The 15857-nt window shown below is 61.1% G+C and overlaps 1 protein-coding gene across 15 annotated transcripts in view; it reads right to left on the bottom strand.

Moving 5' to 3' along the window:
* Positions 1–2063: 2063 nt before the first annotated feature.
* The window catches only part of AGRN (agrin), a 34038-nt gene continuing 20244 nt past the window's right edge, over positions 2064–15857 (bottom strand). For 3 of the 15 annotated variants that reach the window (XM_026007074.2, XM_072730922.1, XM_026007081.2), the window contains 33 exons: positions 15455–15661; positions 14145–14363; positions 13875–14069; positions 13588–13788; positions 13356–13504; positions 13171–13276; positions 12240–12356; positions 11994–12158; positions 11667–11810; positions 11435–11559; positions 11252–11357; positions 10823–11173; positions 10605–10742; positions 10034–10161; positions 9805–9919; positions 9602–9721; positions 9116–9472; positions 8741–8933; positions 8366–8581; positions 7762–7991; positions 7526–7660; positions 7216–7312; positions 6941–7105; positions 6729–6840; positions 6502–6513; positions 6158–6274; positions 5855–6047; positions 5681–5768; positions 5464–5487; positions 4785–4817; positions 4317–4541; positions 3774–3877; positions 2064–3394 (listed from right to left, as the gene is read on the bottom strand). In XM_026007074.2, coding sequence (XP_025862859.2) covers positions 3237–3394; positions 3774–3877; positions 4317–4541; positions 4785–4817; positions 5464–5487; positions 5681–5768; positions 5855–6047; positions 6158–6274; positions 6502–6513; positions 6729–6840; positions 6941–7105; positions 7216–7312; positions 7526–7660; positions 7762–7991; positions 8366–8581; positions 8741–8933; positions 9116–9472; positions 9602–9721; positions 9805–9919; positions 10034–10161; positions 10605–10742; positions 10823–11173; positions 11252–11357; positions 11435–11559; positions 11667–11810; positions 11994–12158; positions 12240–12356; positions 13171–13276; positions 13356–13504; positions 13588–13788; positions 13875–14069; positions 14145–14363; positions 15455–15661 — 5045 coding nt within the window. In that variant the 3' untranslated portion in view covers positions 2064–3236. The remainder of the gene's footprint in view (positions 3395–3773; positions 3878–4316; positions 4542–4784; positions 4818–5463; positions 5488–5680; positions 5769–5854; positions 6048–6157; positions 6275–6501; positions 6514–6728; positions 6841–6940; positions 7106–7215; positions 7313–7525; positions 7661–7761; positions 7992–8365; positions 8582–8740; positions 8934–9115; positions 9473–9601; positions 9722–9804; positions 9920–10033; positions 10162–10604; positions 10743–10822; positions 11174–11251; positions 11358–11434; positions 11560–11666; positions 11811–11993; positions 12159–12239; positions 12357–13170; positions 13277–13355; positions 13505–13587; positions 13789–13874; positions 14070–14144; positions 14364–15454; positions 15662–15857) is intronic. The other 12 variants (XM_026007080.2, XM_072730923.1, XM_072730921.1 and 9 more) reach the window with 9 other exon arrangements.

The raw sequence follows: 15857 nt of genomic DNA, 5'->3' as shown, positions 1-15857 counted from the left end.
TGTGATGACCAGGGAGCCCCCTCTCCATCCTCCTACCGTGGGGGGCTTCCCTCCCTCCCTTCCTCCCTAAGTGGTGCTGACACACCCTTCACCTGTGCTCCAGCTCCGCTTCCCATCAGCTTGTTCCCAGCCCAGCCCCCACTGGCCAAACCACCTGCTCCTAAGCCTCTTACTGGGAGCAGCACCCTAATTCCTCTGGACTCTCAACCTTGAGACTCATTAGGAACATCAAGGCCCTCTCCTGTCCACCTCCCCTCTACCACTTCTTCAGGAGTGGTACAGCAAGGCATGGAACCTTCTGCAGCTTCCAACCCTGAAGCCCAGATCCCCAGCCACCCTACTGGTCCACCATGGACAGAGGGGCAGTGCTTCCTGCCTGCGATACTTTCTCTCCTACACACTCAGGTCACTTCACCTAGCCACCTGAGGGTCCTGAGCCTCAGCAGCAATTGCCCTGAGAAGCCTCTCCTGGAAGCATCAACTCCGAGACACTCCTGGTCCTCCTGGCCCTACTGGCCCACCTTCTCCTTGACCTCCTGGTATGAGAGCCTCTTCTCCCCTCACTTGACCCCCAGAGCAGCCCAAGGGCTCCCATATGTTCAGCATGCCCTCCACCTAGTACTGCATGGCTTCCTGAACTCCATTCGGTTGGGTCTCAGCTCCTCAAGCTGAGCACCTCCAGATACGTCAGGGTGGCAGCCACCCAGGTGCCCCAGTGCCTGCATTAGTGCCCTGCTCCCCCCGCCCCCACCCACTACAGGCCTATCCACTCTGCTCCAAAATCCCTCTCTTCTCCGTCTTTCTTGGGCCCCAGTACCCTGTCCTACACAGCAGGAATGCTCTCATAAAGTCTGACCAACTCTGGTTCAAAGCCCTCCTGGAGCTTCCTACAGCTCTTCAGACAGATCCCCAGGCTAACCAGGCCCTGCAGGGTCTGTCCTATCTTCACCTGCTCCCACTACTCTGATAGTCAGCTTCTCTGAATGGAGTCAGGCCCCTCCAGGGCCTCCAGCTGTTTGGGCTGGTCCTGCACTTCCTCCTGCTCAGATCACTTCCGTTTAGCCACAGGACACTTGCACTGAGGTACAGATACCTCCTGCCCTACCTCAGGCCTTCACACCCTTGCTCTAGCAACTTCCTCACCCTCAGACCTGGGTCTGAGCTCCAGGTTTTCCTGGACCTTCCCTGGAGCCTCAGGCTAGTCCTGCCCCTTGTAAGCATCTTCACCTGCCTATCCTTCCTCAGCATCTTGGGGTTCAGAGCCACACTCCTTCCCTTTCCCAGCACCTGACAACTGACTGGCACACACTAACACAGCATGCATTCCACACATGTCTCCTGAACAAACAAGTTAAGGAATAATGGATTAAAATGTGAATGTGCATGGGCTAACAGGTCACCTGGGTGCAAAGTGCATGGTTATTTTTGTTTCCTTATATTCATTTTCTACCTTTTTTCTATTAACAACAATAACAAAAAGAACATTTAGTTATCCTTTATAAAGGTCACCAGTTTCAGAGAGAAGGCCACTCAACTCTCCTTTTCCCCTGATCCTTGTTAGAGGTTCACAGACACTGTGGGGCTGGTGGGTCATAGCTCCACAGGACCAACCCATGTCAGGGACTCCTACTTAGGGTCTCCCAGTAGGGCCAACAGTCACCCTCCCAGCTAGGCCAATGAAAAGGGTGTGTGCCCTACCCACCCACCCACCCTGGCTGCACCTCCAGGCCCCCCACCCTCCTGTCCTTAGTACAACCAGACCACTCTCTTCACAGTTCCCCTTCCCATCCAGTGCTCACATACAGATATAGAGGACATGTGTGCAGACACATGCATGCACATGGGCACCACCCCCATCCAGAACAGTGTGCACTCTGCAAAAAGCAGCCCTACACCCCAGTGCAAGGCCCTTTGCTCCATCCAGAGCCTCCTAAGGAAGCTTGGAGCCTGTGCTGTATCACAAAGCTGAATAAGAAAAACAAAACAAAACAAAACACCAAAGCTGAATAAGAAGCCACAAGAGAGGAGGCAGCCAGGTCAGTGATCACTCGGCCAGGCAGGGCTCAGGGGTGGTGTTGGGTGTGGACAGATGCCAGCACCTCTTTTAAAGTGTTCAGACTTTATTTCACGGTGATTGACACAGACACAGACACAGACTGTAGTTAGTAACATGACATATGGGGCTCCCTCCAGCCTTTGGGCTCACTGGCCCATTCACCACTGTGGGAGGGTTAGGGCTGCCACCCCCACAGGACAGGGGGTGGGGGACAGGTGAGATGGGGTGTAATATTGCAGTTTTCTCTGCTGCCTCTACACTAACCCCTTGGCCTTGGTATTGGACAATGACACCCCTCACACCAGAGCTAGATGTTTGCTGTGTGGTGTGTGGACTCAGGAGACCTTGGGCCAGGACAGGAAGGATGATGGCCCTGTCATCGCAGGTGTCAAATGAAATCAATGCACAAAGGTTGGTGGTCAGACCTGGACATCCATCCTTCAGAGGGGGATGGCAGCTGGCCAAGCCAAGAGGCGTGGTCATCAACCACATCACATAGCAGCTCTGCTCCCTCTCAGGGCTCCTACTGGGACCTGGGGTCTCAGGGAGAGGACACAGCTATGTCCAAGGTGGCTGAGTAGACAGGCAAGGCCAGCTAAGGGCCAAGGTGCCCTGACCAGGTCTGGGCCTGGCCTCTTTTCTCCAGCACTCTGGGACTGGTGGACATAGTTGAAGGAAGGGGAAGCACAGCCCCAACAGTAACATTGCTTCTAAGTCACAGTATTGGCACAGGAGGCCTGGGAGGAGGCCGTGTGGGCTCGAGGCTAGCCCTGGCCTACAGCACACGCAGTGGGCAAGAGCAGCTCAAGTGGGAACCTGGAGAGACCCCTTAGGATTTGTGTGGAAGAAGGGCCCCCTCAAGCCCCAGCAGCACCTCCCTGCTCTGGGGACACAGTGGACACACAGGGAGGCCCAGCAGAAGGGGCTGAGACAGTGGGCCAGGGTGGAGGCACACATCCTGAGGCTGCTGCTGGTCAAGCCCTTCAAGCTGCCTGTGCCAACTCCCCTGCAAGTCCCGAGACAGAGTTTATCTCTGTAGCTTGTCTGCTTGGACGGTAGGGAGGCTGGTCCAGCAGTCCCTCTGGCCAACACATAGGCAAGAAAACCATATCAAAAAAGCAATGAATTTACAAAAATAGAAAATAATGACAACGGGGTAGGTAGTGGACTGTGTTGTATGTCATGGGGCGGCACAGGGTCGGAGCTCTGGCTTGGTGACAGCATCCTCCAGCAGGTGCAGTGGGTGTTGGCCCACCACCACATCCCGCAGGCAGCCCACAAAGCCCGTGCCATAGGCCTTGGGCAGGGCCTGGCCCATGGGCAGCTTCTCCAGACCACCTGCAGGAAGACAGGAGGAAGACCGCCCGGTGTGACAAAGGGATGGGCAGCCTGGAGCACCAGCCAGCAGAGAGACCCGCCCATACTAGAAAGACCAAGTGAATTACCTGAGGCCTATCGGTGCCCTGGGGGTGAGGGGGCCATCTGACCAGGAGACATGCTCCAGCCTCCTCACCCCACAGTCACAATCGCCCAGGGAACTGCAGTGCCTAAGATGGAAGTGGACAGAGCCCTACCCTGACTCATTGGTCTGCCCTCCTGGATGGGGTGACTCAGGTGGCACTCTTAGTTGCTAACCCCAGGGGATGAGGTCTGTCTTTCAGAGATTCTGAGACCCTGGGGGGGCTCCCCCGACTCTGGCTGCCCCGAAAACACTCACCCAGCCATAGAGTTCCGTCTGTGTCTAGCTGTGTGGCACCCAGCGGGGAAGAGCCAGTCACGGGAGCCTCATTGCCCACCTGAAGGGAACCTTCCCTCTGTTCCCTGGGGGTGGGTGAGACCATCAGACAGTTCCAGAGGTCACACCTGCCCCCAACCCCCATCTGAGCCCCATATCCCTCTCACCCAGAAGCCCTGCCCTGGGTCCCACCACCATCACCCCCAGGACCAGAATGAGATGGCCATGGTCCCTAGCAGAACACGTGGTGGCTAGGGCGGTGGGGGGGGGGGGGGCTCATATGGGTTAGACTTTGCTGTAGGGGATGGCCAGGCTCAGACTATACAGACAGGTCTCCACACATAAGTGGGGCAGAACAAGTACCCCCCTTTGGGATCAGGGATTCCTCGGCCGTAACTGCTTCTCTTTTGTCCTCCTGTCCCTCCCCCATCGCTGGCAGTGGTCATGAGTGACTGGGCACACCCCGGCTGGGCAAGTCCAGGCACCACCCGCCGCTATTCTGGGTGTACCAGGCTTCCCACTGACCTATGTGCCCTGACTCGTAGCCAGCGGTTGGTGTTGACCGGCACAGTGGAGCGCAGCACGACGGGCTGGGAGCCCAGGTCATAGGTCAGCTGCAGGCGCCCATCCACGATGGCCAGTGCGACATAGTCGGCCCGCTCCGTGGCCTTGCCGCTCCACAGCACCAGCCCCTGAGTGGCTTCCGTGCGCAGGCTCAGCTCAAAGTGGTTGCTCTGCAGGGCCTTCTCACTGCAAGCAGAGAGTGGGTCAGGGCCTCCGGGAGGGCAGCCAGAGATGGGGGGCAGGAGGAGGGAGGGCCAGGGCCATGACCGCAGCTGTGAGGAGGCCCGGGGAGACTGGATGGGTGGGTGGGTGGACTCCCGCATGGCACAGACAGGCCGAGAGATGGACGCTAGGACACAGGGCCAGACGGCAGATACATAAGCAGAGGAATGAGGTGCAGACAGCGAGGGTTGGGGTGCCACTGCTCACCTGGGAAGGGCCCCGGAATCCGGAGCATCAGGACTTAGAAGCCGGAAAAGAGGGGAAGCAGGTGAGCAGGGGACAGACAGGCTGTACTGTAGGGTCGGTGGGGGGACCTGGCAGCCCCTCCCCAAGTCCCCTTTCCAGCAATGGAGAGTGAGACAGCAAGCACCCATGGGGGACACACAGGACCCCGGGACCTGGCTCTACCCGCCACAGAGCCGAGGCAAGGTCACATGCTTACACATAGGGTTGGTGGGCATGACCCAGGCCAAGGGCAGAGATGGAGAGGGGAGGCTGAGTGCTCGGATGCCTGGGAAGGCCCCTGGATGTCTGAGCACATGTGTGCATCTGTATACACATAGGCACATGAGGTACACGTGCAGGGACGCATGTGCACGCATACACACGTGGCCTCTAATGCATGCATACATACATGCCCTCTAAGGCACACACACATACGTACACACTATGCTGGTGCCTTGTGTCAGGGCAGTGGCTACAGGGGGTGGAAGGAGTGACTGGCCCTCAGCATGAACAACCCCTCACCCCATTCTCTTACACCAGAATGGAAAGTCTTGCCCCTGCCCTCTGCAGGGTGGGGGTGAGGCTTGGGATGTGCTGCCGTGGATGAGGAGCTGAGATGGGTGAGAGTGAAGGTGGGAGAGGGGGCCAAGGTGCTACTTACGCTGGGATCTCATTGGTCAGTTCGCTTGGAAACAAAGAGACAGAGGTGGTGAGAAGGAAGGAGTGGAGGAGGGGGTGAACACTGGGCCTTGCCCTCCTGGCCATAGGAGGAGGGTGGGTGTGGAGGGTCCAGCGTCTTACCGTGCACGGCATGCACGGACAGGACCAGACAGACCGCAGAGGGCAGAGGGGTGCCCGGCTCCCAGGTGGCGTGTTACCTCTCAGTCACGGCATTGAGGTACTCGACGTAGGTCTGTCCGTCAAAGGCCAGGGCGTCCACATCCCCTGCTGACTTCTCAATCAGCCCTGAGAGATAGTCGGGGTGAGGGCCGCCTCAGGCAGGGCTCCCCCTATCCAGTCTCAGTCAGGGGCTGGGCAGCGCTCACCCTTACCCTTCTCACAGTGAAGCCCTGAGAAGCCCCCGGGGCACAGGCACTCATAGGAGGCCTCTCGAGGGAGGCAGGAGGCCCCATTGAGGCACGGGTGGCCCGAGGCCTGAGTACAAGGGTGGTGGGCAAAAGACGAGACATCCACTGACCGCACCACGTGCTCCTGGGTCAGCAGCTGGTGGCCTTTCAAGGAGACCTGGAGGGATAAGAGATGGAGAACCTCTGTCTGGACTGCTGGCCTCTCTACCACAGGAGCCACCACCTCTGGGCCACCTCTGGGAGGGGCCCCACCCCTGCCCTATGTACCAGTTGGATGGCGCCATCGAAGCCAGAGAATACCGCAGCTGCCCGGGCCAGTTTGCTGAAGTCAGGGGCCCCTCCAACATAGAGTGGCTCCTTCAGGTTGAGGACAGTGTGTGGCACCTGGGGTGGGGGAAGATGGTGGGTGAGGGGCTGCGGGGCCTGTGCACTGGGCAGAGACCCAGACACAGGGCCCTGACCAGCAGCCCCACCAGCCTGCAGGGACCCCCCCTCGCCCATCAGCCTAGCTAGGAGGCAGAGTTAATCACGAACATGGCCAATGCGTACTTAGTGGGGGCAGGAGCTACTCTAGAAGGTAAATGAGTAGGGTGAGAGCAAGAGACCAGTACCTTGCGGGATTTCTGTCGTCCGAAGAGCAGGGTGGGGGTTGCAGAGCAAGGGCCAGAGAGCAGTGAGGGCAGAGAGAGACAGTCAGAGCACAGGGCGGATGGGGGAGAAAACAGTTCAGTGAGAGCCAGCTGTGGGGTGGGGGCGGCCAGGCCTCCCAGGAGAACAGGGAGGAGCAAGGAGGCAGGCAAGTTGGTGATGGGAGGACCAGGGCGGCAGGGATACTCACCGGGGACTCTCCCAGCACGCGAGGCCCATCACTGACACGCATGGCACCCTTGCGGCCATTGCGCTCTAGTGAGACCCTGGTCCAGGTGTCCAGGGCCACTGGCTCCTTGCTCCTGGTGAGGAGGGGTTACAGTGAGCAGGCTCTGGGCCCTGCCAGCCGGCCACCCCAGAGTGTCTCCAGCCTCACCCCCATGCCCAGCCACGAGGGCGCACCTGATGACCGCTGCCCCTTTGCCCAGGTCATAGCGGAATTCCAAGAAGCGGTCATGCAACGCCAGTGACACAAAGTCCCCCTTGCCGTCTGTCTTCTGCCCATTGTAGAGGAGCAAACCACTGGGCCCACGGGCCAGGAACACCACCTCCAGTGCCAGCTTCTCCCTGGGGTCAGTTAGACTCAAGTGGGCAGGCATCTCAATGGCCCTTCAGCCCGCAGGCTGGACGGGGGTTAGGGGGAGGTTTCCCCTCATCCCCCCCTTCTGTCTACTGACCCCAGGTCCCGCTCAAAGGTATGCAACCCTTTCAGCTCCAGGTAGGAGAAGCCATGGAAGTCAGCCAGGAAGGGCTGGGAAGAATCCCGCTCCGAGACTGTGGAGGAGAGGACAGTGGTCACACGGGGGGCCGGCCCTGACCCCTGGGGCTTCCTGTAACTCCACTGATCTGCAAGCTCCAGGCCTAACTCAAGCCCTAACACCAACCTGAACCATGACCCTAACATCAACCAGAACCCACACCCAAATGCTTAACCCTTAACTCCTCATCCCCATCCTCCTCCCTGCACTGACGGCCCAGGGCCCCCACCTGTCTGGCAGATGGCACCCCCTCGTCCTCGGGGGCATTCACACTTGGCTTCCCCATCAGGCAGCACACGGCAGGGGGCTGCCCCATGGCAGGGGTTCGGCTCACAGGGGTTCTTGTCACCACTACAGGTTGGACCTAGGAGACAAGATGGGGTCCCAGGAGGTTCGGGCCCCTGCCCAGACACACGGGCATGCCCTCACCCCCACCCCGGCTCCCGGCCCGGGCCCCACGCTCACCAAAGCGGCCAGGTGGGCACTGACAGTGGAACATGCCAGCCTCCAGGGCCTGGCACGGAGCCCCGTCGAGGCAGGGGTTGGGCAGGCAGGGGTGGTCTCCACACTTGCCCACCCCGGAGCTTCGGGCTGCAGCCCCTGGCCAGCTGCTGAGCTCTAAACGCTGATTATTGACATCCAGCAGGCGGATGCAGCCCTTGAGGCCAACGCTGATGGACGTCCTTTCGAGTACCCTGCCGCCAGAGGGTCGGGCATCAGAGGCCAGAGACCAAGGCAACTGTAACACTGGCACCTCCAGCCAGCCAGGATCGAGGTGGTCCCCAGCCTATCCCTCCTCTAGGGGGTCCCGGAATGGCCAGTCCCACAAACAGGACAGAACCCAGAAGTGCACTGAGGGTCAAGGGGGCTGGCCCAGCCCCTCCTCAGTGGTAACACGGCAGCCACCCAGGGCACAGGGTGAGGACCAGGATCAGGATCCGATCAGGGTCACTGCCATCATCACACTTGTCCTTCCACCCATTTTGCTATCCACAGCTTGGGCCTCCTGGGTGCCACCCAAAGGTCAGGGGTCCAGGGTCAGGGCTACCCCACCCTCCTTGATGCTCACACAGAAGCCTGATCCTCAGGGATGCCGCCCACAAAAAGGTCTGTGTCCAGGTTGAGACCATCTGTACCGCTGGGGCTGTGGCCCAGCACCAGGGGCTCACCATCCACTGAAAGTGTCCCCCGGCGCCAGTGCCGAGACAGCTCCAAGTGATGCCAGCGGCCAGGCTCTATAGGCACTGAGCTGGTCAGTACTGCAGGCCCGGAGCCTGTGTCAAACCTGATGGATGGGAGTAGACCCTCAGGTCAGCCAAAGGGAGCCAGGGCCATGCCAAACCTCAGCCTCTTGCCCTCACTCCTCACCCGCCTTGGCTCCACCCCTGGCCACCCTCATCCCAGCATGTCCCCCCACCCCCTCTGGGCTGCCCTATCCACTGACCTGAGCTGCACACGGCCCCCCAGCAGCGTCAATGCCAGGAAGTCCTTGCCCTGGGCATTGCCATTATAGAGCAGCAGGCCCTGTGGCTCTAGTGCCCGGAACTCAAGTGTTAGGCGCAGCGTGTGGTAGGCACGGAGGGTGGGGAAGGCCAGGAAGGAGCGGCCATTGAAAGCTGGCACCAAGAGGTGCAGGGCTGCAGGGAGATGGGGGAGACCAGCTGGAAGGGTGCACAGGATGCTGGCCCCCCTTGCTGTGCTCCTCCAAACTGAAAGCCCCAGCCTTGGCTCCCCACCCTGGCCCTGGCCCTGGCCCTGGCCCAGCTACAACCTGCTCCCCTCTGCCTCCCTGCCTCTCTCCAGCATGGATGACCCTTACCCTTCTCACAGACGGCACCCCTCCTGCCCACTGGGCAGCTGCAGGTGAAGCCTCCACCCGAGTCCTGGTCCTGGCAGGTTCCCCCATGGAGGCAGGGCTGGGAGTCGCAGGGCTTCGGGGGCTGCTGGGTGCCTGGGGGCAAGGGCCGGCGTCCGGGCACGCGACGGGGGGCAGTGGTGGGAGGCTGGCGTGTGGTGGGTGGGGCTGTGGTCCTGCCCACAGGCCGGCTTGTGTGACTGGGGTAGAGGGCCCACTGGGTCCCAGCAGGTGGCAGGTGGGCCACCGTGGTGGCTCTGGCCGTGGCTGCGGCGGGTGTTGCTCCTGTGGTGGCTCCCGTGAAGAATGCAGGAAACCAGTCTGGGGGGAGGAGGACTGTCAGGACCCACAGAAAGCAGAGCACAGGCAGGGCCAGCAGGGTCAAGGGTTCTGGGGGTAGCAGGGAAGGGGACAGGCGAGCTGCAGCACTTGGCCAGCCTGGGCACTCACCAAAGTCCATAAAGCGCACGTGCTCCTGCAGTGGCCGCCGTACACCCAGGGACCGGCGCCGGGATGCCTGTATCTGCCGGAGCAGGGCTTGGCCCACATCAGGCGCCCTAAAGGTTGTGGCTGAGAAGGAGGGGACATGGAGCATGGTAGAGCCCCACACAGACACCTGCTGCCTCCAAGAGGGCCCAGGGTGGGGGACTCACCAGGGTCAAAGTGCACATCCACAATGGCTCGGACTGAGCTGCCAGGCCCCAAGTCCCTCAGCCGGACGCTTCGGAAGTCCTTCTTAACCTCTGAGTTCCGGAAGAGGTCATCCAGCTGCAGGTGGGGAGTGGGTGAGGGCTCTGGGGAGCTGCCGGGGCCGGGCTGTTAGGCCCTCCCACTCCAGCTCGTCTGGGTCTGTCCTGGGGAAAGCTGCACCCCTGCACGTACGGTGCTCTCGATGCTCCTAGCGGTCTCCCCAAAAAGCTCTGACTTGGGGTCAGCCATCTCCGGCGTGTAGAACAGCTCTTGCCCCTCCACGCCCTCAAGCTCCAACACACCCTGGAACGCCTTGGTGGCTGTGGGGGAGGGGGCAGTGAGGCCCTGCCTGGCACCTGCCTGGCCTCTGGGCAGGCCATGGGTACAGGCCCCAGCAGCAAACCACATGGGGTGCAGGGTGGGTTAGTCAGATGGGCATGAGGTTAGTGGGGTGTCGGGGCAGGGCTGGCAGCAGTTACCAGGCAGACTTCTTGGAGCAGTGCTCCAGGCGGGCTTGCAACAGGAGAGACAAGTTAGCCGCAGGGTCCCAGGCACCCACACATTTGTGGGGGCCGAGACCACACATGTGCATGCCTATGCTGAATCCCCAAGGCCATGTACACATGTATGCTAAAATCAGAAGACCATAAACCCTGAGCGCCCACCTTCTGGGCAGGTCTCCTGCCTGGGAGGAGAGACAGCATTTCTGGCCGTGTCCAGGCCACTGTTCACGCTCCACCCCAGTCCCCGGCTACCCACTCACCAGGACAGTTGGAACCTTCTGCATCCAGCGAGGGCGTCTTGCCATCCGAGCAGCAGCCCAAAGGCGAGTTGTAGCAAGAAGCCCTCTCCATGGGTGGCTCAGGGGTCACAGCACTGCCACCTTCAGGGGGCTCGAGTCCTGGGGAGATATAGTCTAAGCCTGGCCAGAGGGAGAGCCCTCCCAGGCCCTGTCCCCCATGTCCCTGAGACCATGCTCACCCCCTGAGCCAGTCCCACTGGCCTCCAGGTCACCACTCAACCCCTCATCGCCGCTCCCGTCAGCACTGCCAGACTCGCCAAAAGCAGATGTGGCGAGGTTGGCTGCCGTGGCCGGGGCTGTGGGGGGCATGGTCAGCACAGGCCTCGTGACAGTCCTGGGAATGCTGGCAGTGGTCCGAGGTCCTGGTGAGGGTCGAGGCGTGGGCCGGCTATGAGGGGTGCTGCTGGGAGCCAGGGGGAGGGTGCTGGGGGCGGGTGGCAGCGCCTTGCTCGTGCTGAGCCCTGAGGTGGCCCTGGGTACAGATGTTGGGCGGGCCCCAGGAGCAACAGCCTCTGCAAGGAGAACAGAGTCTGAGTGGAGGGCCGGGTCAGGTGGTCAGCCCAGTCAGGCCTTCTTGGTCAGTTCTGAGGCAGTGGGTTAGGCCTCACCCTGGCATGGGCCAAGGCTCTGGATGGAGATGTCCAAGCCCTGGCGGCAGGCGATGGTCCTCAGCTGGCACTCATTGCCGTAGGTGACTCCATCTGACCCACAGACCTGGGGCACAGGGCAAGGATGCTTGGGGAGAGGCCCTCTCCCCACACCCACAGCCCCCCACATGCCCCAGCCCTCACCTTGGTAGCATTGGCCCCCAGACAGGTAGACGTTGGGCACACACAGCGTGCAGAGCCAGCCTCCTCCACGCAGGACGCCCCAAACTCACAGCGCATCTCAGCACACGTCTCAGGCGCCAAGGAGTCTGAAGCAGACATGGGAGACCCTGCTGCCAGCTGAGGAGGCCTGACCCCTATGATGGCCCCACCTCGAGCATGGAGAGCCAAGGGCAGTGCCTGGCTTGGCTCTCACCTGTTTCACAGCCGCCAGGGCCCAGAGCGTGGCCATCTGGACACTGCCCGCACTTAGGTCCAGCCACCCCAGGCTTACATGAACACAGCCCGGTCATCTGCTCGCAGTCATCCCGCACAGCGCCCCGGGGGTCACAGCTGCAGGCTGGGAGGCAGGGGGAGGAACCTGAGGTCTGCGCCTCATTTCCCCATTGGCTCCAGAGCCTGGCCCAGTTTCTGCCTGGTGTGGGTCAGGCTAGGGTCTGAGCAGGTGAGACAAGGAGCACAGGGACAAGATGGACAGGGGGGAATGTTCGGCAGGGGACTGACCATTGCCCCTGTCACTCACGGGTGCAGCCGCTCCGGCCATCAGTGACAATGCCACGGAAGTTCCAGAAGCCAGGCTCACAGCGGTCACACTTGAGGCCCCCGACGCCTGGGCGGCAAGAGCACTGACCCGTAGTTGGGTCACAGGTGCCACTGTAGGAGCCATGTGGGTTGCATTGGCAGGAGCCTGCAAGCCAGGGCAGGATAAGGTCACTGCAGCTACACACGTCCACTTGGCTGTGGGCTAGGGCTGGGCTTGAGTACTCACTGGGGCAGCCAGCCAGGCCCACACCCCGGGCAGCAGTGACGTTGTCCTGGCAGCAGCCATAGGGGGTCTGGGTGCAGTGCGGGGGAACTGCAGGTAGCAATGGGGCCAAGGTGGGGCCTGCAGGGAGTGACAGAGAGTTCAGATGTCACGCATTGCCAGATGTCTACCTTGGGCCTGGCCACTCCACCTCAACCTCCCCTGGTTGTCACCACTCAGCCCTCCTGATGCCAAATCGCAGCAGGACCTGGGTACCTGGAGCTCAGGACATAGGAGAGGACCCACACTAGTTATAAAAACACACCTGTACACACAGGACCGAGAACATGCACAGCGCCCCAAGATCATAGCCATACAGCCCTATACACACACATACAACCAGAACCAAACATGCTTAGGTTACGGTGTTTTTACCAACTGGTACATACGTGTACAAAAACGTGTGTGTGCACATTTACCCACATTCCTCCCAAACTCCATGCATCAAACACACCCACACAGACACACATTTGTGCACACATACGTCTGCACACGCTCACGAGCACTTGTGCACACAGGTAAGGATGATAAATGTAATATTTACTGGGTCACCATCAGCCTCCCCCCAGGAGACAGAAAGTGTCCCGAAGTGGGGGGCGTCACCAGTCTACCACCTCCCCACCCGGAGCCCAGTCTGGCCCATAGAACTCAGGTGCTTAGGGCACCCTGCTAACCACAAGGCACCCACGCCCAAATACTGCAGTTGCACAAACGTGAATACTCATCAGCATTGCACTCTTAGAACCACCCCAGCACACACACAACACCCATGAAGATATGCACACATGTGTGCCTTACCCCTGCATGCACACACAGCTTTGAACACACAGGCGATTGCACAGGTGTGCATGGGCCCTTGTGCACACACCCACATGGGCCTCAAGGGCCCACTCACCACGGCAGGCTCCCTGCGCTGTGACGTACAGTTCTCGCCGTGATTCACACCTGGCCTTCTTCAGCTCACACTCGGTGCCATAGGTGAGCCCATCTGAGCCACAGACCTGGAGGGGTGGTGTCAGGGTGGGTGGCCACAGCCATTCCTCGCTGCCTGCCCAGGGCCAGGGGAGGTGGGGGCCTCACCGGGCTCCTCAGGACGCTATGGCAGCTGAAGTCACAGACGCAAGGCCCATCTTCCGAGTCCTCATCCCAGACACCGCCATGCTGCTGGCACAGCTCCTGCTCACACTCGCCATCCTCTCCGGAGCCAGAGCCTCCAGAGCCACACTCAGCTGTGGGGAGGGGGCTGGGTCACCCACAGGGTCATGCTGGAGGCTGATACACAGCAGCCCCCGCCTGGCATCCCCAAACCTACCCTGCTCACAGGGCCCCGCCCGGGCCTCCTCAATCTGTGTCTGTTGCTGGCAGGCAGCTTCTCGGAGATGACAGGCACTGTCATAGGTGACACCATCGCTGCCACACACGGGCCCGGGTGGGGGTCGCTCACATCGGGGACACACACATTGCCCAGCCAAGCACACTGCCCCGAAAGCACACACTGTGTCTCCGCAGGTCTCTGCAAAGGGCAGGGCCAGGTAGGGGTCAGTGGACCCCAGCTGAGGGAGACAGGACCACAGCCTACCCACCGCTGACCCCACTTACGGCAGTGTCCAGCTGAGACCACATGCAGGCTGATCTGGTGTGTGCAGGCGTGGACGTGCAGCTCACACTCGCTGGCATACGTGCGCCCATCAGAACCGCACACAGGTTGAGCCGAGGCCACGCACTCGGAGGGGCACACACAGCGCCCAGTCTCAGCCTCACACAGAGCTCCAAAGCGGCACTGCCCACAGCGGTCTGAGGAAGAGGCTCTGTCACCATGACAACCAGGACTCACAACCCCCTAGCAAGACTCATTTGCCCACTACTGACCACAGGGTCCTCTGCGAGCCACCCGGATCTCCCGTCCAAGGGCGCAGGCCGTGGCTTCCAGTTCACATGTGCTGCCATATGTGACACCATCACTGCCACACACAGGATCATAGATGCCCGAACACACCTGCTGGCACACGCACTCAGCTTCCCCATTCTTCACGGCACATGTTGCCCCAAAAGGACACCGCACCCCAAGGCACGGGGACAGGGGCTGGTCTGGGGAGAATACAGGCCCTCAGTGAGCTCCTCCTATCCCCCCAGGCTCATGCACAAAGCCCCCAGCTCCACGCAGCAGACCCTCTCCCAGGGTGGGGACAGCGGACGGAAAGTGGACAGGGAGAGGAGCCGAATGCTCAGGACACAGCAGAGAAAGGGGCAGACACAGGACAGACGCAGACAGGGACACAGACCCAAACCGCCTCAGTGCCTGAATGCGGGAGGGGCTGCCCCCAAGACATAGGACCTTCCTGACTGCCCAAAGCGGCTTGAGGAAGGGCCAGGCTGTGTAGCCACCCAGGCCGCTGATCGCTGACCACCAGCAGCCCTGGGACACCCTAGTGTGGGAGGGCGGGGCCTGTAGCCCACAGTCACCCCAGGGCCACAAGGAGGAGGAGGTGTCTGTCCACTTGCTCTGAGGACCACAAGGCCAGGCAGCAGCGAGCCACCCCCCCCCCCAAATGAGCCGGGGCAGACCTCGGGCTGTGGGCTCCTGGCGGCAGGCGCGGTACCTCATCCTGCCAGCAGGTCAGGCTGGAAGACACAAGAGGCGGAGCAGAGAGGGAAGGAAGGACAGACGCAGAGAGCGCGGAGAGATGGAAGAGAGACGGACAGACCAACAGACGGACACAGAGTGGGGTGTTGGCAGAGCCGCGGCAGCCCAGCCCACACATTAGACGCCGGCTCCGCTCTCTGCCCCCCACCCTCCCACCCCTCCACTCCCCGTGCTAAGGGCTGACTGACACTTGGCCTTTGGGGGGGCAGTGGTGTCCCCAGAGTGGGGCCCCGGGACTGGAGGCTTCTGGGGCAAGACAGCCTCGCACGGGTACGAGGGAGCCTGCACAGTGACCCCCACCTCTGCCCACTGCCCCTGGGGGCTCCAGACACCCTCCACACAGAATCCACTTCCCTAGAGCCTACTGATGGACAACAGCCCTGCCAGGCCTCCCCCACAACTGGCCCTCACCCAGGACCCCAGGAGGAGCATGACTCAGGATGGAGATGGTGTGTGATGACAGGCAGCAGGACTGACTCAGGACCAACTCAGGACCAGCCCGTTCTCAGCACGGGCCCCACCCGCCGGTGCTCACCACACGGGCCCTGGTGCTTGGCGGGAATGGTGCGCTGCTGCCGACACTCAGCTTGCTGGCGCCAGCAGTCATTATCATACGTGTGACCGTCGTGAGCACACACGGGTCTATAAGCCCCATCACAGATGACACGGTCGCAGGAGCAGCGGGGGCGGCCTCGGCGGGACAGACACACAGCATTGAACCTGCACACATCTGGACACTGGTCTGGGAGGGTGAAGCAAGGAGATCACTCAGCCCAGAGCACCCTGTCAGCCCCCATGAGGCACATAGAGGGGACCCATGGGCAAAGAGGGGAGGATGAGTGGGTACCAGTGAGGACTGCCAGTGACTATGGGACAGGCAGGGCCCTAGGTCACACCACCATGTGCCCCATGGGCAAAGAGGGGAGGATGAGTGGGTA

This window comes from Vulpes vulpes, chromosome 12 (assembly GCF_048418805.1).
Source record: "Vulpes vulpes isolate BD-2025 chromosome 12, VulVul3, whole genome shotgun sequence".
Taxonomy (NCBI): Eukaryota; Metazoa; Chordata; class Mammalia; order Carnivora; family Canidae; genus Vulpes; species Vulpes vulpes.
The sequence above is the reverse complement of the archived record's forward strand: the minus strand, read 5'-3'. Positions and strand labels throughout refer to the sequence as shown.